We start from the raw sequence: 24,692 nt of genomic DNA on the forward strand, positions 1-24,692 counted from the left end.
TTTGTATCGTAGAAAAATCAACCCAAACTAATACAACAGCATCAGATTAAAATAAACTGACTCAAACTCTGAAAGGGAAATTGTTCCTGAAAATGGGGCTAGGCATGTTTCCAAATCAAATTATGAGGGATTCCTTCCCAGGACCGAGCCAGAAAGAGCATAATAGGGTTTAGGCTCTAGTTCCCCTAGGTGGGTGATTGATTGTTTTGTTGTATTTTGTTTTTGTGGTCCATGGCTGAAGAAGACTCCTTGTTAATGAACTACCATGTAATCTATCATACACAGAAAAGGTTATATATATATATGTATATATACATACATGTATATGTATCTGTCACTGAATAAACAGTAAAAAGGATAACAACATACCTATATCCACTATAATCTATAATGTCTCCAATAGTTTATTCAGTATTCCCTCTTCCAGATTTTAACTTCCTGTTCTTCTCTTAATTATTACCCTGAATTTGAACTCAGTTATTGACTTGTGGTTCTAAATACATTTTTTACGCATGAAAAGTATAAATTTCTGCCTAAAAAATGAAATTACGGAGTACTCTTCACTCACTTGTGTATTTCTTCATCGTTATTTTAAGATTCACCCATATTCCTGCATTTAATTTTAATTCATGAATCCTCATTTTTATACATTATTCCATTATAGATATATATGCTAAATGATTCATCAGTAATACTCTTGATAGGCCTTCAGGACGTTTTCAGGTGGCTGTGCTGTTCTCTGCAGAACACTATGGATATTCTTTTGCATGTGTTTCCACTACATTTAGGAATAGAATTCTTCTCTCCAGAAGAGTACATACTTGTGTGTTTAATCGGCTTTCCATTGATCTTGCAATTACTCTGAGGGAAATCTTGTTTTCCCCACTTGGTCAGTAGTTCACTGTAGCCATTAAAAAATTTACGGGCCTCACCCTAGATAAATCATTTGCCAAAAGCTCTGAAGTTAACATAGGAATCACAATAACAGTCTCTGAGTTTTCTTTGCCTAAAAGCGCACACACTCAAGCCTCTTTCCTATTTTGGGAAATATTTTCAATATTGTGATACCTTTATAACATCACAGAAGAATTCCTTCTGCATGATTTTATTTATGGTGGTGTTCTGCAAGAATCCTAAGCTGAACAAACTCCAAATAAATACATAGACTCTCTGGTGGAGGAAGAAAGAGCTGTGCTTCTATTTCAAATTGGTGATGCAATCGCTGTTTCAATGTCTACATTAAACTGATCAGTTAATTTCAGCTTTGATGACACAGAGGGTCTCAAGCACTGTTCTCACCAAAAAAGCCTGCCAGAGTTAACGGAAAACAAAATACAGGACGCACATTTAAATTTGCTATTCAAATGAATAATAAATATCTTATTAGTAGTCATGCCTAAGGCAACATTTGGGATCTACTCATGCTGAAAAGGTATTCATTTTTCAATCCAAAATGCAATTACCTAGGCGTTGTGTTTTTTATGTGTCGACACTATGGCTTTCCTACCAATTAGAGTTCTCGAGGTTTTCCTTAAAGTGTTTGATTTGGTGAAGATATTGTTTGCATTTCAGGAGCTCACTATCTGTGGGGTCCTCAGCAGTCTCGCACTGCATTTGACTATTCATTTCAGGACTGTACATTACCTTCGATCAAAACCGAGAGGCTTAGGGTAAGTGCTTTTCCTGAGGAGGATGGGCTTTGTGGCAGGTTCTCTAATAAGAACGCCTCTCAACTGCGTATGTTTCGATCTTCGAAAAAAGAAAAAAAAGCAGCAAGACACTGGTTGACAGTGTAAGACAGGTACGTGCACCAGGCTCTGGGACTAGATAATGGGAAAAAACAAAAAACAAAAAAACCCCCCACAAAACCCAAGCATTGGAATAACCGCGAGACTGTAGATGGGAAAAAGTCTTTTGAACCTCATCGGCTCCCCGTACTGGGAACGGCCTCTGGCAGTTACCGTCCCTTTCAGGTTTTGCCTACCCAAGATGGTGGCGAACCTGTAGGGCTACGTTCTTCTCCTCTGGTCTGTTACTACCCAGGGCTGTCCAGCCACCTTCTTCAGGCCGCTAGGACTTTTACCACTACAGCAGGCGGCTACAGCTTCTAGCGTCCCTAGATGTCTGGTAATGGGAGTAGCACAGATGGCCTAGATGAGCACTGTAAAGTGGAGGCCAAGATGGAGACCTCGTCAGATCTCCATTCGACACCTGACCCTCAAATGAACTTGAGATTGCCCAGAGAGGGTGACAGAGGCGAGGATGGTAGTGTTCCCGAACTTGCTGGCATAGAAAATCAAAGCACAGATGCGCAAAACGATGGTGGCCGAGACACACGCGAGCACGGTGACGGCGGACTAAGACGAGAAGTAGAGGAAGGTGAGGAAGAAGCGGCAGAAGACCGGCGTCAGGTACCGTGCAATGAGAGCAACCCTGATCAGTGTTTATCAGATGAGGCTCGGGCCCTGGAGGACTGGGTGTCCTCAGAGACCTCTGCCCTGCCCCTCCCTCGCTGGAACGTCCTTACTGCTCTTCGGGATCGGCAGCTGGGGTCAAGCGCCCGCTTTGTGTACGAGGCCTGTGGGGCAAGACTGTTTGTGCAGCGTTTCTGCTTGCAGTACGAGCTAGAAGGCCACCGTGGTTGTGTCAATAGTGTTCACTTTAACCAGCGTGGTACCTGGCTGGCCAGCAGCAGTGATGACCTGACAGTGATAGTCTGGGATTGGGCCCGTCAGCAGCCAGTACTGAACTTTGAAAGTGGCCACAGAAATAACGTCTTTCAGGCCAAGTTCCTGCCCAATTGTGGCGATTCCACCCTGGCCACGTGTGCCCGTGATGGGCAGGTACGGGTGGCACAGCTACCTGCTCTGCCACACAGCAGCTTCTCTAAGCAGGTGGCCCAACATAGGGGAGCCAGCCACAAGCTGGCTCTGGAGCCAGACTCCCCTTTTAAGTTCCTGACCTCAGGTGAAGACGCCGTCGTCTTTGGCATTGACCTCAGACAAGACCAGCCGGCTTCCAAAGTGGTGGTAGCAAAAGAGAATTGGAGGAAAGTGGGACTCTATACGATCTTTGTGAATCCTGCCAATACTTACCAGTTTGCTGTGGGTGGAATGGACCAGTTTGTAAGAATTTACGACCAGAGGAAAATTGATGAGAATGAGAATAATGGAGTACTCAAGAAGTTCTGTCCTCATCACCTGGTCAGCTGTGATGCTGGAGTATACATCACCTGCCTGGTGTACAGCCATGATGGCACAGAGGTCCTGGCCAGTTACACGGATGAAGATATTTACCTCTTCCACTCCTCTAGCTGTGATGGGGCCCAGTATGCTAAGAGATATAAGGGGCACAGAAATAATGCCACCGTCAAAGGTGTTAATTTCTATGGCCCTGGGAGTGAGTTTGTGGTGAGCGGTAGCGATGATGGGCACATCTTCCTCTGGGAGAAATCATCCTGTCAGATCATTCAGCTCCTGGAGAGAGGGGACAGGGCAGGTACTGTAAACTGTCTTGAGCCCCACCCTTACCTCCCTGTGATGGCGACCAGTGGCCTAGACCATGATGCCAAGATCTGGGCACCCACAGCAAAAGATCCCACTCAGCTTCGTGGGTTAAAGGATGTGATTAAGAAGAACAAGCAGGAACGAGACAGAGAATGGTCGGGCCACACTGATGTGTCTGACAGCGACCTGATTTTGTTCCTTATGCATCACCTGACATACAGAAGTTCTGGTCCTCATATTGGTCACTGGGTGCCGCGCTCAGTTGGACTCGAGGAAACAGAGTGGCATCAGTCTCCCCATTCCACAGATGTATCCGAGGACGAGGCTGCAGACTAAGAGCGCACATAACAGGGACAAGACCAAGAACATGTGCAGTGCCTGCCATCCTGAATGCTGCGTACCTGATCCAGCTAGATGTCACCGCAGTAGGCTGGACTTTCAAGTTTGAAATTCAGATTGACTAATAGATTTGCCTTTCTTCTTTTATTTTCCACAATAAAAACTACCTTTCATATCTTTCCTGTGCTTTCCTTCTTTCCTTTCTCACATGCTTCTTCCCTCATTCCTTTCCTCTCACTAGGTCTCTTTATTCCTCTTTCATTACCCCTTACTTCTGTGTAAATGTAGAAGGAATGTATTGATGGCTCACTCTGTTCTCTTACGGTACACTTCCAAAGGTTCCTGATTCTGGTGAAATATTAAGAGATTTATTGAGTCTATCGTATCATTTCTGACACTGAAAACTCTCACCTTTCTTCCATCATTAGTAGTACATTAGTGAGTTATTTGGTTGATCTGAAAGTTGTATGAATGTGTTTATTTTTTTAAAAGTGAGTAAAATTAACTGCATGCATAAATGTACACACTTGTGTAATAATACAGTGTCTTAGAGAGAGGAAGGGAGAGCAAGAATGGTAAATGTAGAGAAAAGGTGGTTAGGTAGATCCATAGGAAGTGAATTTATCTATCCAGAATTAATAACTTTGTGTTGTTCTTGTTTTCTGAATCCATACGTTAATAGTGACGAATTGAGCCTGACAGGGCTGGAAAGGATTAAGTTTAGTGGCCTGACACTGTCTGCCTGGTACTTCGAATACTTGTGAAGTAGCATGGCTGAGAATTCCCACAGGATTACCTTGCACAGAGTCCTGTGGGACAACCATCTCCTAGAGGGTACCAGTCAGGAAATTAAGAATTCTTAATATTTGAAAATACGTATAAATTAGAACCAACTTTAAGAAGAACTTCCTGTTTGAATAAAGAATAGTTTCTACTTACAGATAAATTGTGTGATATTATTGGGTGAAATATCTCATCAACTCTATGCATTACTTAAGATTGATTTGAGGGGTTAAATTGCTTTGAAAACTCTTTTGTTGTAAGTCTTATTTAATGTAAATGTTGGGTGCAGGAGGTCCAGTTGGTGTGCAATAAGAGTGTTTCAGTTTTACACCTGTTATTTGTCTTGGTGATGCAGAGGCCCTCCTTGCCCCCAACACCCCTGGGAAGTATAACCCACCCTGCTTTGCAGATGTTTCTTGGTAAAGATGGATGTGATAAAACATCCTGTGCCCTGACAACAGTTTTCTTGGCTAGTGCTCCTTAAATTGACATTATCTCCGGGCCCTTGAGCGCAGTTTGAGAAGTATATATAATGAGATTACACTTTAGAATGGAAAATTACATGTCCAAAATTTCTGCTGGCTGAGATTCAAAGTTAGGGACAGCTGCCTAGGATTCTAGCCCCGTGGGGTAGCCCCTACCAAGCTCTGCTGTCAGGAAAGGATGTTAAATGTCCCTAAAGAACACATGAGCCTGAAGGATGCACTGTGGTTTAAAACGTGCCATAAGGAAAGCAGAGTTAAAACTAGAATCCTAGGTTCAGGGCAATCCCGCACAATTGGGTGGGATGTATAATGGCAAGAACATCAACACATTAAAAAAAAAAAAAGTGAAAGAATGTTTGAAATTTCCAGTAACAGTGGGTGGCTGTGAGAACAATGGCAAGGGGGGTGGGGGATAAGTGCCTAGTTCTTTTGCCACCTGCTATTTGGCACAGTTTCTCTCTATTGGTGGGGGGTGGGGTGGAGGAGGGACACAGGATTCATAGGGAAGGGGTTGTGCTCTGAACTAAAGCCTTCTTCAGGTTTCCCTGCGTGGCTGTGGGACTGCTTGTGCAAGAAGAAGAGGCACTTGGAGCCACATTTGGAAGGCAAGGGCAAAGCAGTAGCCCTATTTGGTTTATGCTCAGAAAGTAGGGCAGAGGCACATTGGTACTTACCTACTGGCTTGCCTTAGTGTGAGGCAGCAGCCGGGCCCACAGCCACAGCAACCCCGTTCAGATCTTTCTTCAGCTTCAGCAGCTCCATAAGAAGACTGCCCACTTCTCCTTCCCGCTCTCATGCCACCTTGGCTGGAGGCCTGGGGGGCAGTGGAAGATCAGTGTGGGCCCCAGTTTGTCCTTGTGGGTTCTGGTTATTCCCCACAGGTTCCAGTCCATCTTTGCTTCTCCCACTCCATATCCATCTCTCCTTCCTGAATGCTGTGCTGAGCCCAGGCTCCAGCACCTGGAGCAAAGACAAAAACCTCACGAGCACTCACTGCTTAACCAGACCCCGCAATTACGTACTCTCTGGTCCCTATTATGAGTCACCTCTCTTTGGACCCTGAAGGAAGCAGCCATAACCACCTGTTTGGATTGAGTAAGTCACCAGATTATGTAGACAATTTGCCATTTGGAAGAGTCAGTTCCTCTAAAGAGAGGGGCTTGACTTGCATAGTATAGATAGGTAGGTACACAGATAGATCGATAACAGGGAGTGAAATAATTTTAAAAGTAGAGTTACTATGATAGATGACAACCAAGCTGGTAGTGTAGATCCCAGAAAATGAAAGTAATGTTAGAATTTTAGTTTATGTAAATATTGGTGTATTAGGAAATAGAAGAGAACAATAAACATCACAACCAACCTTCCATGAGATGGGGGACCAAGCTAACAATTCTAGCATATAAGCAGGTGAAATTCCAACTTTAATTTCTCAACCCAAACTATTTTCATTCCACAATGTGCTTTCTACAGGACAGTTCTATGTAGGCTCTCATGGCCTCTACGCAGTGTTATCATTGTCTTCTCCTTAGGCACAGGTTCTAACTGCAAAAAGTTTCTGCATAGGCCAAACTTTACTTTCATAAAGACAACTTCTGGCAGCCATTCCTTAAAAGGACAGGTGTGGAAAAGACCACAGGTGGAAAATGTATGTATATAAAGGAGTCTAATTATGAAATGGCAAGCCAAAAGAATTTTAGTGAGTCGTGCCAGTCCAACAGTGACCTTCAGCAGTGCTTCTTCCACCACACGAGACAAAAGCATAAGGCAAAACTTTTCAGTAGTCTGGATCTTAGCCATCCCTCATGCACATCCATGAATTTCACTATCTTAATTTGCCTTGTCTTCCATCTCTTCAATAGTAAAATCTGAGGTTTCGACTTTCAGATTTCATTCTGAGAGACTTATGGGGGACTGAACACACATTTCCTTAATGGACAATGAGTTCAGAGATGGGTGTATGGCAAGGAGCTTACTACACCAGTCTCAAGCTGTGTTGTGGGGAGGACAAGGGATTTTTGGATGTTTTTCACTGGGAGGGGCTTCGGGAAGTTTCTTATCCTGTTGTTTCACTCAGAGTATCATGCTTTCCTTTTTTCCTGCTAGGTTTGGCAACAATTTTCTTTCTAACTCCATTGTATAAGCAACCACCCAACCACCTATGGAACTTCATACACATATACCAGCAAGTATATTCAAGTGTAGTTTCTCAATAATTCTCTTTTGTTTGTATTTATTGATTTTTGAGAGAGAGCGGGAAGAGAGAGAGAGAGAGTGTGTGAGAGTCAGTCTTGTTGTTTTACTCATTTATGCATTCACTGAGTGCCCTGACCCGGGAGCAAACATGCAACCGTGGCGTACTGGGGCAATGCTCCAAGCAACTGAGCTACTGCCCAGGGCTCAATAGTTTTTCATAAAACCCATATTAAAATGGAAGACAGAAAACTTAAGTTCAGAGAAGTTAACTGTCCAATGCCATTGAGCTCAGGAGGTGTAAACCAGAGGATTACATGCAATTTGCAACTAAATTATTCCAACAAATAGTGGCACATAGCATAAGTGTTTTGGTGCGTGGTCATTTGGCCTAGGTGACAATGGAAATAGGGATCCCACATCTCAAGGTTTTTTCATGGTATTTTTAAGGGTTTAGTATTCTTTATCTGATGTTGATCATAAACCACAGTAAGATCGTGATATTTAAAAGTCACCTTTCACCTATTAAGGGGGCTGCTGTCTCAACTTGAATTTTGTCAGTTGTATGGCAGGCATGTTAGCACTCAAGCCCTTTTCATTCATTGAATTGTAGTCCTCTGAGTAGAACAAACTAACCACCAACATTGAATCAACAAAAACAAAACGTAAAATACAAAGTATGGAAACAGTACATTCTTGGGTAGGAACCATGAGGATTTGAATGGCATTAGATGAAAAGGTTTCTGCTAGTGAAGGTACCAAAATTCTGCCACTTTGAAACTGCTATGGGGGATATTAGTTTTAAGCTGTTTGCTAAGGGACAAGACTCAGAAATAACCTTTCACCTTATTCCCTTTCCTTCCCAAGTGATTCAGAAGGAGAAACCTGTTTCAGGAAGGAGGTTTTAGGATGCGACCTTAGCCTAATTTGAATTAAGTATGGGAAACAAGAGGGCTTCAGGCTGGTAGCTTTTGCCTAGATACCCTCTGTATCCCATTGTCTCTCAGTGGCCTAGAAAGGAGTTTCCTGTTTTGTGTGTGTGTGTATTCTGCTATTTCTCAATTACCTGTAAATCATCCACTGTCACTTCTGAAATCTAATACCTAGTTCCCCCTCACTCTCCTTTGTCCAAAAATATATTAGATACCCAAAGTTGCCTCACAGTCCTAGGAATTTCCACACCTAAGCATTCCCTATGTGCATGTATTAAACTTTGTTCTTCTCCTGTTAATCTGTCTTGGTTAATTTGGTTATTAACTGAGTTTAGAAAAATTTAGATGGGCGGGAGGAAAATATTAATACATTTTTAGCCCTCACACTTATAAGTCTCAAATTCACATCACATCTTACCGTGACTGATTGGTTCTTTTACTCTGCTAGAAATATTGTAATAACCCTGATATTCTAGGGATTCTCTTCTTCAGCTGACAGGTATAACCAAAATTTAAAGGGACTAAAACCCATGATAGATAGCCATTAAGATCTTGCATCATATAAGGAAACATTTTTTTCCATAGTGATCAGCTTTCTAAGTAAGAGTCAATATTTGGTCATTAGGTATTAGACTCTTAAAACTAATAAGTTGCAGTTGATAATCATACTCTTTAATATTTTTAAAAGTTTGCAGTTATGAAGTTTGGGTGAGTAAGGGTACCTGTAAAGGTTTTTAAATGTTCTTAGTAATGTGGAAATAAACTTACATTAACATTACCAGATAGAACTAAATATTTGTGGATTGGGGGGAGATTTTGTTCCATGCTTTCTCCTGTAGTGGCTTCCATAAAAAAAAATTTGTGTGGAATTTTAGGGTGATGGAATTGCTCTGTGTGATACTGGAATGGTAGATATATGAACCAATGCATTTGTTAACACTCATGGAGTTATACATGAAAAATAATAAACTTTAATAAATGCCAACTAACAAAAATCGAACCAGGATGTCAGAGGATCTTAGAATCGAACACTGTGACAAATGAATCTAAGTCTATTACAAATGTATGACCTATCCTCACTGAAGCAGGTGGGAGAAAAAGAAACTGACTAAATAACTTTGTCAAGTGCTGTTTTGAAGGGCACTTGTAAGGGTAAAAACAAAATGAAATGTATGTAAAAACTTTATCGACAAATTAATATCTCATAATGATTCACATTAAGTGATAATTTTAAATCAGCTGTATATATATGTCTCAGGTGAAAAAATCAAAAAGTGTATGATGGACAGCGACAATTAGGTGTTTTACTGTCAGAGAGGTAAATTACAGATGAGCAAGGAGGGAAGGGTAGATGAACCCTGCAGTACTGAATCAGAGTTGAAGATACCAGTATCAATTCACAATTAGGCTAGCACAATAGGTATATATATATATATATATATATATATATATATATATATATATATTCTAGATAATAGCTGTAGAAATAATGTTATAAATGTGTATATACATAGGTTAGTACACTGACACATATTTCATAGCTCTGTCCCCCGAGAGGCCCTGGGGACAGTGATACCTCAGTAACAATGGGTACCCCCAGCTGTCAGATCTTGATTTATAAAACTATTCTCTAATAAAAGGAACAGGCGATCCTGGGAAAAATGTGTAATTTCAGAGCTGGGCCAGGAAGTATACAAAATAAACTTGGAGCATCTTGTAGTTCTACATAGCATGGAAGTGGATGAGGGCCCACCAATGTGACACATGAAAACTGAGTTCCCAATGGCCAAAGCTGGAATAATTTCACCCCCTCCCCAAATAAAGTGGTATTACATTATGACCTAAAGACTTAAATATTCACCAATCCATCATGGTATAAATAAATTAATTAATTAATTAATTAATTAATTGAGAGAAGGGCTAAATCTCACTACAGAATAATTCCAAATAGCATGAGTAGACAATGACTTCATGAAGAGATGGAGTTTTAATCTCCGTCTACTTTGAGTATGGGCTAGATTTAGTGTCTTGCCTCCAAGGAACACAGCATATAAAGGGAAAAAATAATAACCTCACAGTAAAAAACAAAATAAAACTACCAACACCACTTAACCAAGTGATGGTGGTTAATATCACCAGTGATAAAGTCACACTGATGTCATATGTCTCCAATATAATTATTTACCTCTCTGGTTATTCTTTCTTAAAACCCATAACTTTGCTGTGGCCATGAAAATATATCAATGCAACTCAAACTGAGGGACATTCTACCAAATATGGGCCAGAACTCCTCAAGTCTTTCAAGGTCATAGGAAACAAAGAATAGTTGAGAAACTACCACAGACCAGAGGAGCCTAAGGAGACAATGTGACTAAATGCAATGTGGTGTCCTGTATAGAATCCTGGAACAGAAAAGGACATTAGTGGAAAAAGTGATAAAATCTGAATAAAGTCTGTAGTTTTGTTAGTACTAATAAACCAGTTCTTGTTCTTCGTTAAACAAATATACCAATGTAATGTATGATGTTAACATTAGAGAAAAAAGAGTATTATCTGGGAACTCTGTGCTTTTTCTTTGAAATTTTTCTATAAGTCTAAAATTATTTAAAAATAATAAACAATGCACTAAATATCCCAAAAATCTTTACCTTTAGTAGCCATAGTAATTCTGGTAATATTTATCATGTCAGTAGAAATAAATTAGCTCTCTTGGTTTATGAAGTCCCTGCTTATTTTGTGATTCATGCTGAGTAACTTTCATTATTTGTGACCTTTTGAAAATATTCTTTCTTTCATCATTTCTCTATTTTGTTCAATGATTTGCTTCTGGTAAGTTGCTCCAAATAAAAGTGAAATAAAAAGTGTAAATTGAAATAAAAATGAAATTTTAAAGGACAACATTTAGCAAATTCTAAAAAGAAAAAAATTTTCTCAGAGACATTTCACCAAACTAAATTGTAAAGTACATAGTATTTTGAAACATTACAAAATATTCCTGCATAGCTAATTTCTTTAAAGCACTGATCATTTAACAGGAAACTTTTCTTTGCAGTAAGTAAAATTTTAAAGACATCTTTAGAGCCAAGGTGGAGTGGAGCCTGGTTTACATTGGCTGAAATGTTTCTAGGAGGAGAGCAATTAAAATGGTGAGTGTAGGCAAGTCTTTTCAGAAGTTTGGCTATGATGAGAAAAAGAAAGAAGGAGTGACAGGTGGAATGAAATAGAATTAAGGGGAAATTTCCATACTTTATTTTTTACCATAAAGGATATTAGAAAAAAAGCATATTGGCAGTAAACATCTAGGTGAGAGCAACAAAGAAAAATGTGGGAAAGTGAGGAAAATAAGAGGATTCAATCCCTTGTGAGGAAGTGTGATCTAGAAGCCAGTGGAGGAATTACCTTTCTTACAATCAGACCAGATGGTAGAAATCAGTCAAGAAAACTGACAGGTTTGGTGTGGGAAGATGAGTGTGGGGAGCCTGATGTCATTGCTTTGACATTCTGGTTTGTAAAATATGAAGTAAGGCCACTAGTTTAGACACATGGGAATTTTTTGGATTCAAAAAAGAGAAGATAATTAAACCTCATTTTCTCAGAAAATAAGAAAATAAACTTTCTAGGATTATGTACTTTTTTTTCTGGGCACACTGAACTATTAAAATAAAATTGTAACTAGACACAAAAAAAAAAGAAAGAGAACTTCCAGCCAATATTGCTGATGAACATAGACTCTAAAGTGCTCAATAAAATATTGGCAAGCCTCATCCAGCTACACATTAAAAACATCATACCATGATTAAGTGGGATTCATCACAGGGATGCAAGGATGGTACAACATTCTCAAATCAATAAATGTAATACATCACATAAACAAAAGCAAACACAAAAATCACATGATCATATCAATAGATGCAGAAAAAGCATTTGCTAAAGTATAGCACCCATTTATGATAGAAACACTAAGCAAAGTGGAAACAGAGGGAGCATTCCTCAACATAATAAAGGCCATATATGAGAGACCTACAGTCAACATCATACTCAATGGGCAAAATCTAAAATATTTCCCACTAAGATCAGGAACAACACAAGGTTGTCCATTTTCACCACTTCTATTCAACATAGTATTAGAAGTTTTAGCCACAGCAATCGGACAAGAAAAAGAAATAAAAGGCATCCAAATTGGAAAGGAGGAAACAAAACTGTCACTGTTTGCAGATGACATGATAGTGTACATAGAAAACCCTATAGACCCCGCAAAAAAAAAATACCTGCTCCACCTAATAAATGAATTTGGCAAAACAGTGGGATACAAAGTCAATATCCAGAAATTAAAGGCATTTTTGTATACCAGCAATGAATCATCAGAAGCAGAAATCAGGGAAAAAAAATCCCATTTGATATAGGAACAAGAAAAATAAAATACCTAGGAATAAACCTAATCAAGGAGGTAACAGACCTGTACTCAGAAAACTACACAACGCTGAAGAAAGAAATCAAGGCAGACACAAACAAATGGAAACAAATACCGTGTTCATGGATCAGAAGAATTAACATAATTAAAATGTCCATACTACCCAAAGCAATTTATAGATTCAATGCAATACCTATTAAGATACCATTGGCATATTTCACAGATATAGAACAAACACTTCTAAAATTTATATGGAACCATAAATGACCCCAAATAGCTGCAGCAATTTTGAGGAAGAAGAGCAAAGTAGGAAGGATCACCATACCTGATACTAAACTGCATTACAAGGCCGCTGTAATCAAAACAACCTGGTACTGGCACAAAAACAGACAGATAGACAAATGGAACAGAACAGAGAGGCCAGAAATAAACCCAAGTCTCCACAGTTAATTAATATTTGACAAAGCAGGAAGCAGCATAAATTGAAGTAAAAATAGCCTCTTCAACAAATGGTGCTGGGATAGCTGGACAGTTACATGCAAAAAAATGAAATGAGCACCACCTTACACCATACACAAAAATAAATTCAAGGTCAATAAAAGATTTAAATATAAGTCATGACACCATCAAAGTCCTAGAGGAGAACATAGTCAGGAAAATCTCAGATATTTCATGCAGCAGTATTTTCACTAATATGTCCCCTGGAGGAAGGGACATGAAAGAAAGAATAAACAAATGGGATCTCATCAAAATAAAAAGCTTCTGCACAGCTAAAGAAAACAGTATTAAAAAAAAAGAACCAACTGTATGGGAGAACATATTTGCTAATGATACCTCAGACAAGGGTTTACTCTCCAAAATATATAAAGAACTCACATTACTCCACTCCAGGAAGACAAGCAACCCAATTGAAAAATGGACAAGGGACTTGAACAGACACTTCTCCAAGGAGGACATACAGAGGGTTCAGAGACACATGAAAAGATGCTCAGTATCCCTAGCTATAAGAGAGATGCAAATTACAATCACAATGAGATACCACTTCACACCAGTCAGAATGGCCATCATAAACAAAGCAACCAACAAGTGTTGGAGAGGTTGTGGAGAAAAGGGGACCTTGGTGCACTGTTGGTGGGATTGCAGACTGGTGCAACCACTATGGAAAACAGTAAAGGGTTTCTCAGGAAACTAAAAATGGAAAAATGGAACTGCCTTTTGACATGGCAATTCCACTGCTAGGATTATATCTTAAGAACTCTGAAACACCAATCCAAAAGAACCTATGCACCCCAATGTTCATAGCAGCACAATTTACAATAGCCAAGTGTTGGAAGCAACCTAAGTGCCTATCAGTAAATGAATGGATCAAAAAACTATGGTACATTTACACAATGAAATTCTACACAGCAGAAAGAAAGAAGGAGCTCCTACCCTCTGCAACAGCATGGATGGAACTGGAAAGCATTATGCTAAGTGAAATAAGCCAGGTGTGAAAGACAAATACCATATGATCTCACCTTTAACAGGAACCTAATCAACAAAACGAACAAACAAGCAAAATATAATCAAAGACACTGAAATTTAGAAGAGGCTGACAGTGACCAGAGGGGGGAGGGGAGAAAATTTCAGGGGAAAAGGGTGAATGGTTTGTAGGAACAATTATAAAGAACAAATGGAAAACAACAGGGGGGGTAGAAATGGGAGGAATGTTGGGGGTTTGCTAAGGGTTTGGGCTGGTGTTGGGGGAAAAAGCAGAAATCTGTAATTGAACAATTAAAAAATTTGTAACTGAAGAAATTTGCCTTGGTCATTACATTAATGACATTTCGTGTGAAATACAGAATTAGCTATGAAATAGAAAGTAAAGATGTCTGGCAAAACTTTGCTTCACTGAAGACAAAGGAGTTACCTCTGTATGAAATAGATAACAGGCATTATCATGACATCCATGACTCTGTCAAGGTCATCTTCATTTAACATTCAATCTGGAATTTGCACTCCCCACCAAATGTTTATAAAAATTCTTGTTGATCATACCTACCATATACTTAGAGAATGCTAAAAAATTCAGTGCTGTTCAAATCTATGCCCTTCCTAGAGTTACTGGAAAAGGAGCCTTCTGCAGACTACCATAGAGGAGAGGCATACTATCATACTCTTTCAGAAACCCAGTTTCTAAAACCTGGACTAAAATCTGAGGAACCTCTGTAATGAGTATCAGATACCTTGACATTAGAAAATGAATATCCCAACATAGTCCAGGATGGTGTACTTAAAATATCAGCAAAACAGTTCTTTTAATTACTAAGTGAACAAAGAGATATTTTAAAGTAGAGTGAGATCTAATGGGACATGTATTAAAGGCTGAAACTGATCATTGAAATCAGAAGGCACCTTATGGCAACTGCTATATTACATCAAAGACAATAAGCTATTGTTCTTAAATTTTAGGGGAGAAATAACCTATGAGGTTTGTGTAAATGATCACTATATTCTACTCTCATATTAGTTCCTATTCATTAACAAGATGATGTCACATTGTCTCTATGTCCTGTCATACTATTGACAATCAGTTACACTTTAATGCATTTTGTTCTAATTATATCTCTTATTTCTCCATCACTTGCTGTATTTGCTTGGATCTCCTGAACAGCTTTGAATGGTAGTGATGTGAGTGCACATCTTTGTATGTTTTTAATGGTAATTAGGAGTGGTTCTGTGTAGGCTAAAAAGTAATATTTCATTTACCTCCCATTTTTTAACTTTTTCTAGGCTGTGATAATAAGAAAATTAAAAGTCACACATTAACACAAGAAAAATCAAAGTTTAAAAATTCACATGAGGAATTCATGTTGGCACACAAATTTGTAAGACAGTGATACATTCTGGGAAAATCAGAAATTTTTTTGACAAGGAGAAAAAATCAGGAGAACAAGGACTTAGATTTCAGAACTGAAAATGGTCTATGAACTGGTAGTTGAGAAAGAGGGGAACACACCTGGCAGAAAAACACCTGCTAGGACAAACAGAAATAATGGGACATCTGAGGTATACAGCTCACACCTGCCTGAAGCCCTCTTGTTTCCCATACTTAATTCAAATTAGGCTAAGGTCGCATCCTAAAACCTCCTTCCTGAAACAGGTTTCTCCTTCTGAATCACTTGGGAAGGAAAGGGAATAAGGTGAAAGGTTATTTCTGAGTCTTGTCCCTTAGCAAACAGCTTAAAACTAATATCCCCCATAGCAGTTTCAAAGTGGCAGAATTTTGGTACCTTCACTAGCAGAAACCTTTTCATCTAATGCCATTCAAATCCTCATGGTTCCTACCCAAGAATGTACTGTTTCCATACTTTGTATTTTACGTTTTGTTTTTTGTTGATTCAATGTTGGTGGTTAGTTTGTTCTACTCAGAGGACTACAATTCAATGAATGAAAAGGGCTTGAGTGCTAACATGCCTGCCATACAACTGACAAAATTCAAGTTGAGACAGCAGCCCCCCTTAATAGGTGAAAGGTGACTTTTAAATATCACGATCTTACTGTGGTTTATGATCAACATCAGATAAAGAATACTAAACCCTTAAAAATACCATGAAAAAACCTTGAGATGTGGGATCCCTATTTCCATTGTCACCTAGGCCAAATGACCACGCACCAAAACACTTATGCTATGTGCCACTATTTGTTGGAATAATTTAGTTGCAAATTGCATGTAATCCTCTGGTTTACACCTCCTGAGCTCAATGGCATTGGACAGTTAACTTCTCTGAACTTAAGTTTTCTGTCTTCCATTTTAATATGGGTTTTATGAAAAACTATTGAGCCCTGGGCAGTAGCTCAGTTGCTTGGAGCATTGCCCCAGTACGCCACGGTTGCATGTTTGCTCCCGGGTCAGGGCACTCAGTGAATGCATAAATGAGTAAAACAACAAGACTGACTCTCACACACTCTCTCTCTCTCTCTTCCCGCTCTCTCTCAAAAATCAATAAATACAAACAAAAGAGAATTATTGAGAAACTACACTTGAATATACTTGCTGGTATATGTGTATGAAGTTCCATAGGTGGTTGGGTGGTTGCTTATACAATGGAGTTAGAAAGAAAATTGTTGCCAAACCTAGCAGGAAAAAGGAAAGCATGATACTCTGAGTGAAACAACAGGATAAGAAACTTCCGAAGCCCCTCCCAGTGAAAACATCCAAAAATCCCTTGTCCTCCCCACAACACAGCTTGAGACTGGTGTAGTAAGCTCCTTGCCATACACCCATCTCTGAACTCATTGTCCATTAAGGAAATGTGTGTTCAGTCCCCCATAAGTCTCTCAGAATGAAATCTGAAAGTCGAAACCTCAGATTTTACTATTGAAGAGATGGAAGACAAGGCAAATTAAGATAGTGAAATTCATGGATGTGCATGAGGGATGGCTAAGATCCAGACTACTGAAAAGTTTTTGCCTTATGCTTTTGTCTCGTGTGGTGGAAGAAGCACTGCTGAAGGTCACTGTTGGACTGGCACGACTCACTAAAATTCTTTTGGCTTGCCATTTCATAATTAGACTCCTTTATATACATACATTTTCCACCTGTGGTCTTTTCCACACCTGTCCTTTTAAGGAATGGCTGCCAGAAGTTGTCTTTATGAAAGTAAAGTTTGGCCTATGCAGAAACTTTTTGCAGTTAGAACCTGTGCCTAAGGAGAAGACAATGATAACACTGCGTAGAGGCCATGAGAGCCTACATAGAACTGTCCTGTAGAAAGCACATTGTGGAATGAAAATAGTTTGGGTTGAGAAATTAAAGTTGGAATTTCACCTGCTTATATGCTAGAATTGTTAGCTTGGTCCCCCATCTCATGGAAGGTTGGTTGTGATGTTTATTGTTCTCTTCTATTTCCTAATACACCAATATTTACATAAACTAAAATTCTAACATTACTTTCATTTTCTGGGATCTACACTACCAGCTTGGTTGTCATCTATCATAGTAACTCTACTTTTAAAATTATTTCACTCCCTGTTATCGATCTATCTGTGTACCTACCTATCTATACTATGCAAGTCAAGCCCCTCTCTTTAGAGGAACTGACTCTTCCAAATGGCAAATTGTCTACATAATCTGGTGACTTACTCAATCCAAACAGGTGGTTATGGCTGCTTCCTTCAGGGTCCAAAGAGAGGTGACTCATAATAGGGACCAGAGAGTACGTAATTGCGGGGTCTGGTTAAGCAGTGAGTGCTCGTGAGGTTTTTGTCTTTGCTCCAGGTGCTGGAGCCTGGGCTCAGCACAGCATTCAGGAAGGAGAGATGGATATGGAGTGGGAGAAGCAAAGATGGACTGGAACCTGTGGGGAATAACCAGAACCCACAAGGACAAACTGGGGCCCACACTGATCTTCCACTGCCCCCAGGCCTCCAGCCAAGGTGGCATGAGAGCGGGAAGGAGAAGTGGGCAGTCTTCTTATGGAGCTGCTGAAGCTGAAGAAAGATCTGAACGGGGTTGCTGTGGCTGTGGGCCCGGCTGCTGCCTCACACTAAGGCAAGCCAGTAGGTAAGTACCAATGTGCCTCTGCCCTACTTTCTGAGCATAAACCAAATAGGGCTACTACTTTGCCCTTGCCTTCCAAATGTGGCTCCAAGTGCCTCTTCTTCTTGCACAAGCAGTCCCACAGCCACGCAGGGAAACCTGAAGAAGGCTTTAGTTCAGAGCACAACCCCTTCCCTATGAATCCTGTGTCCCTCCTCCACCCCCCCCCCCCCCCACCAATAGAGAGAAACTGTGCCAAATAGCAGGTGGCAAAAAGAACTAGGCACTTATCCCCCACCCCCCTTGCCATTGTTCTCACAGCCACCCACTGTTACTGGAAATTTCAAACATTCTTTCACTTTTTTTTTTTTTAATGTGTTGATGTTCTTGCCATTATACATCCCACCCAATTGTGCGGGATTGCCCTGAACCTAGGATTCTAGTTTTAACTCTGCTTTCCTTATGGCACGTTTTAAACCACAGTGCATCCTTCAGGCTCATGTGTTCTTTAGGGACATTTAACATCCTTTCCTGACAGCAGAGCTTGGTAGGGGCTACCCCACGGGGCTAGAATCCTAGGCAGCTGTCCCTAACTTTGAATCTCAGCCAGCAGAAATTTTGGACATGTAATTTTCCATTCTAAAGTGTAATCTCATTATATATACTTCTCAAACTGCGCTCAAGGGCCCGGAGATAATGTCAATTTAAGGAGCACTAGCCAAGAAAACTGTTGTCAGGGCACAGGATGTTTTATCACATCCATCTTTACCAAGAAACATCTGCAAAGCAGGGTGGGTTATACTTCCCAGGGGTGTTGGGGGCAAGGAGGGCCTCTGCATCACCAAGACAAATAACAGGTGTAAAACTGAAACACTCTTATTGCACACCAACTGGACCTCCTGCACCCAACATTTACATTAAATAAGACTTACAACAAAAGAGTTTTCAAAGCAATTTAACCCCTCAAATCAATCTTAAGTAATGCATAGAGTTGATGAGATATTTCACCCAATAATATCACACAATTTATCTGTAAGTAGAAACTATTCTTTATTCAAACAGGAAGTTCTTCTTAAAGTTGGTTCTAATTTATACGTATTTTCAAATATTAAGAATTCTTAATTTCCTGACTGGTACCCTCTAGGAGATGGTTGTCCCACAGGACTCTATGCAAGGTAATCCTGTGGGAATTCTCAGCCATGCTACTTCACAAGTATTCGAAGTACCAGGCAGACAGTGTCAGGCCACTAAACTTAATCCTTTCCAGCCCTGTCAGGCTCAATTCGTCACTATTAACGTATGGATTCAGAAAACAAGAACAACACAAAGTTATTAATTCTGGATAGATAAATTCACTTCCTATGGATCTACCTAACCACCTTTTCTCTACATTTACCATTCTTGCTCTCCCTTCCTCTCTCTAAGACACTGTATTATTACACAAGTGTGTACATTTATGCATGCAGTTAATTTTACTCACTTTTAAAAAATAAACACATTCATACAACTTTCAGATCAACCAAATAACTCACTAATGTACTACTAATGATGGAAGAAAGGTGAGAGTTTTCAGTGTCAGAAATGATACGATAGACTCAATAAATCTCTTAATATTTCACCAGAATCAGGAACCTTTGGAAGTGTACCGTAAGAGAACAGAGTGAGCCATCAATACATTCCTTCTACATTTACACAGAAGTAAGGGGTAATGAAAGAGGAATAAAGAGACCTAGTGAGAGGAAAGGAATGAGGGAAGAAGCATGTGAGAAAGGAAAGAAGGAAAGCACAGGAAAGATATGAAAGGTAGTTTTTATTGTGGAAAATAAAAGAAGAAAGGCAAATCTATTAGTCAATCTGAATTTCAAACTTGAAAGTCCAGCCTACTGCGGTGACATCTAGCTGGATCAGGTACGCAGCATTCAGGATGGCAGGCACTGCACATGTTCTTGGTCTTGTCCCTGTTATGTGCGCTCTTAGTCTGCAGCCTCGTCCTCGGATACATCTGTGGAATGGGGAGACTGATGCCACTCTGTTTCCTCGAGTCCAACTGAGCGCGGCACCCAGTGACCAATATGAGGACCAGAACTTCTGTATGTCAGGTGATGCATAAGGAACAAAATCAGGTCGCTGTCAGACACATCAGTGTGGCCCGACCATTCTCTGTCTCGTTCCTGCTTGTTCTTCTTAATCACATCCTTTAACCCACGAAGCTGAGTGGGATCTTTTGCTGTGGGTGCCCAGATCTTGGCATCATGGTCTAGGCCACTGGTCGCCATCACAGGGAGGTAAGGGTGGGGCTCAAGACAGTTTACAGTACCTGCCCTGTCCCCTCTCTCCAGGAGCTGAATGATCTGACAGGATGATTTCTCCCAGAGGAAGATGTGCCCATCATCGCTACCGCTCACCACAAACTCACTCCCAGGGCCATAGAAATTAACACCTTTGACGGTGGCATTATTTCTGTGCCCCTTATATCTCTTAGCATACTGGGCCCCATCACAGCTAGAGGAGTGGAAGAGGTAAATATCTTCATCCGTGTAACTGGCCAGGACCTCTGTGCCATCATGGCTGTACACCAGGCAGGTGATGTATACTCCAGCATCACAGCTGACCAGGTGATGAGGACAGAACTTCTTGAGTACTCCATTATTCTCATTCTCATCAATTTTCCTCTGGTCGTAAATTCTTACAAACTGGTCCATTCCACCCACAGCAAACTGGTAAGTATTGGCAGGATTCACAAAGATCGTATAGAGTCCCACTTTCCTCCAATTCTCTTTTGCTACCACCACTTTGGAAGCCGGCTGGTCTTGTCTGAGGTCAATGCCAAAGACAGACGGCGTCTTCACCTGAGGTCAGGAACTTAAAAGGGGAGTCTGGCTCCAGAGCCAGCTTGTGGCTGGCTCCCCTATGTTGGGCCACCTGCTTAGAGAAGCTGCTGTGTGGCAGAGCAGGTAGCTGTGCCACCCGTACCTGCCCATCACGGGCACACGTGGCCAGGGTGGAATCGCCACAATTGGGCAGGAACTTGGCCTGAAAGACGTTATTTCTGTGGCCACTTTCAAAGTTCAGTACTGGCTGCTGACGGGCCCAATCCCAGACTATCACTGTCAGGTCATCACTGCTGCTGGCCAGCCAGGTACCACGCTGGTTAAAGTGAACACTATTGACACAACCACGGTGGCCTTCTAGCTCGTACTGCAAGCAGAAACGCTGCACAAACAGTCTTGCCCCACAGGCCTCGTACACAAAGCGGGCGCTTGACCCCAGCTGCCGATCCCGAAGAGCAGTAAGGGACGTTCCAGCGAGGGAGGGGCAGGGCAGAGGTCTCTGAGGACACCCAGTCCTCCAGGGCCCGAGCCTCATCTGATAAACACTGATCAGGGTTGCTCTCATTGCACGGTACCTGACGCCGGTCTTCTGCCGCTTCTTCCTCACCTTCCTCTACTTCTCGTCTTAGTCCGCCGTCACCGTGCTCGCGTGTGTCTCGGCCACCATCGTTTTGCGCATCTGTGCTTTGATTTTCTATGCCAGCAAGTTCGGGAACACTACCATCCTCGCCTCTGTCACCCTCTCTGGGCAATCTCAAGTTCATTTGAGGGTCAGGTGTCGAATGGAGATCTGACGAGGTCTCCATCTTGGCCTCCACTTTACAGTGCTCATCTAGGCCATCTGTGCTACTCCCATTACCAGACATCTAGGACGCTAGAAGCTGTAGCCGCCTGCTGTAGTGGTAAAAGTCCTAGCGGCCTGAAGAAGGTGGCTGGACAGCCCTGGGTAGTAACAGACCAGAGGAGAAGAACGTAGCCCTACAGGTTCGCCACCATCTTGGGTAGGCAAAACCTGAAAGGACGGTAACTGCCAGAGGCCGTTCCCAGTACGGGAGCCGATGAGGTTCAAAAGACTTTTTCCCATCTACAGTCTCGCGGTTATTCCAATGCTTGGGTTTTGTGGGGGGTTTTTTTTGTTTTTTTGTTTTTTTCCATTATCTAGTCCCAGAGCCTGGTGCACGTACCTGTCTTACACTGTCAACCAGTGTCTTGCTGCTTTTTTTTCTTTTTTCGAAGATCGAAACATACGCAGTTGAGAGGCGTTCTTATTAGAGAACCTGCCACAAAGCCCATCCTCCTCAGGAAAAGCACTTACCCTAAGCCTCTCGGTTTTGATCGAAGGTAATGTACAGTCCTGAAATGAATAGTCAAATGCAGTGCGAGACTGCTGAGGACCCCACAGATAGTGAGCTCCTGAAATGCAAACAATATCTTCACCAAATCAAACACTTTAAGGAAAACCTCGAGAACTCTAATTGGTAGGAAAGCCATAGTGTCGACACATAAAAAACACAACGCCTAGGTAATTGCATTTTGGATTGAAAAATGAATACCTTTTCAGCATGAGTAGATCCCAAATGTTGCCTTAGGCATGACTACTAATAAGATATTTATTATTCATTTGAATAGCAAATTTAAATGTGCGTCCCTGTATTTTGTTTTCCGTTAACTCTGGCAGGCTTTTTTTGGTGAGAACAGTGCTTGAGACCCTCTGTGTCATCAAAGCTGAAATTAACTGATCAGTTTAATGTAGACATTGAAATAGCGATTGCATCACCAATTTGAAATAGAAGCACAGCTCTTTCTTCCTCCACCAGAGAGTCTATGTATTTATTTGGAGTTTGTTCAGCTTAGGATTCTTGCAGAACACCACCATAAATAAAATCATGCAGAAGGAATTCTTCTGTGATGTTATAAAGGTATCACAATATTGAAAATATTTCCCAAAATAGGAAAGAGGCTTGAGTGTGTGCGCTTTTAGGCAAAGAAAACTCAGAGACTGTTATTGTGATTCCTATGTTAACTTCAGAGCTTTTGGCAAATGATTTATCTAGGGTGAGGCCCGTAAATTTTTTAATGGCTACAGTGAACTACTGACCAAGTGGGGAAAACAAGATTTCCCTCAGAGTAATTGCAAGATCAATGGAAAGCCGATTAAACACACAAGTATGTACTCTTCTGGAGAGAAGAATTCTATTCCTAAATGTAGTGGAAACACATGCAAAAGAATATCCATAGTGTTCTGCAGAGAACAGCACAGCCACCTGAAAACGTCCTGAAGGCCTATCAAGAGTATTACTGATGAATCATTTAGCATATATATCTATAATGGAATAATGTATAAAAATGAGGATTCATGAATTAAAATTAAATGCAGGAATATGGGTGAATCTTAAAATAACGATGAAGAAATACACAAGTGAGTGAAGAGTACTCCGTAATTTCATTTTTTAGGCAGAAATTTATACTTTTCATGTGTAAAAAATGTATTTAGAACCACAAGTCAATAACTGAGTTCAAATTCAGGGTAATAATTAAGAGAAGAACAGGAAGTTAAAATCTGGAAGAGGGAATACTGAATAAACTATTGGAGACATTATAGATTATAGTGGATATAGGTATGTTGTTATCCTTTTTACTGTTTATTCAGTGACAGATACATATACATGTATGTATATATACATATATATATATAACCTTTTCTGTGTATGATAGATTACATGGTAGTTCATTAACAAGGAGTCTTCTTCAGCCATGGACCACAAAAAACAAAATACAACAAAACAATCAATCACCCACCTAGGGGAACTAGAGCCTAAACCCTATTATGCTCTTTCTGGCTCGGTCCTGGGAAGGAATCCCTCATAATTTGATTTGGAAACATGCCTAGCCCCATTTTCAGGAACAATTTCCCTTTCAGAGTTTGAGTCAGTTTATTTTAATCTGATGCTGTTGTATTAGTTTGGGTTGATTTTTCTACGATACAAACTCATGAAGCAAAGTGATTATGAATTGGCTTTTCATTTAAGTTTGCATTTAATTTATTTGATCCATTGGGTATGTTTCCATTCCTACTCATACATTCACTCATTCTCCAGAAATTTATTTCGAGTCTCTAAATAAACACCACATGCTTTTCTAGGTTCTGATGATGAAAGTGGTAATCCTTCACTCATAGAGCATAAAATATAGGGGGGGAAGACAATAGACAAGTCAGCACGTAGATCATATGAGGCACTGATGAGTGGTATGAAGAGAAATAAAGGTATGCAAGTGCACATAGACTGGAAGTTGTTATTTTAGATAGTGCATTCAAAGAAGGTCTCTTTTATGGGATGATACTTCAGCAGAGGGCTGACAAAAAAGAAATGGAGTATGGAAATTTCTAGGTTAAGAATGTTCCCTATACAGTGATGCTGAGTGCAAATGCTCTAAAGTAGAAGCAGAATATGAGTGTTCACGGCACTTCAAGGAGGCCACCGTGACTGAAACAATGCAGGTAAGCATGACAGAGAGTGTCAGACAATGGGATCAGGAGATGCAAAGGCCAACTACTTGGACCCTTTCTGTCCATGACCAAGAATTTTAATTTTTCTTTCATTCTGTGTGTGGTGGAAAGCCTTTAGAAGCTTTGGAGTGGGAGAATGGCATTGCCTGACTTACTTTTTAAAAAGATGACACAGGCTGCTGT

The 24,692-nt window shown here is 40.6% G+C and overlaps 2 protein-coding genes across 2 annotated transcripts; one reads left to right on the plus strand and one right to left on the minus strand.

Moving 5' to 3' along the window:
* Positions 1-2,120: 2,120 nt before the first annotated feature.
* On the plus strand, positions 2,121-3,842 carry LOC123829930 (DDB1- and CUL4-associated factor 8-like). Its single transcript, XM_045855847.1, has one exon. It carries the CDS (start codon positions 2,121-2,123, stop codon positions 3,840-3,842), a length of 1,722 nt encoding a protein of 573 aa, XP_045711803.1.
* A 16,301-nt stretch (positions 3,843-20,143) lies between these two features.
* On the minus strand, positions 20,144-21,867 carry LOC123829931 (DDB1- and CUL4-associated factor 8-like). The gene is given in 3 exon segments (XM_045855848.1): positions 20,144-21,004; positions 21,006-21,467; positions 21,469-21,867. Coding segments are annotated over 3 exon segments (1,722 nt in total).
* Between the last annotated feature and the right edge of the window lie 2,825 nt (positions 21,868-24,692).

Source organism: Phyllostomus hastatus, unplaced genomic scaffold, assembly GCF_019186645.2.
Source record: "Phyllostomus hastatus isolate PE091 unplaced genomic scaffold, TTU_PhHast_1.1 phas_scaffold_12, whole genome shotgun sequence".
Lineage (NCBI taxonomy): Eukaryota > Metazoa > Chordata > Mammalia > Chiroptera > Phyllostomidae > Phyllostomus > Phyllostomus hastatus.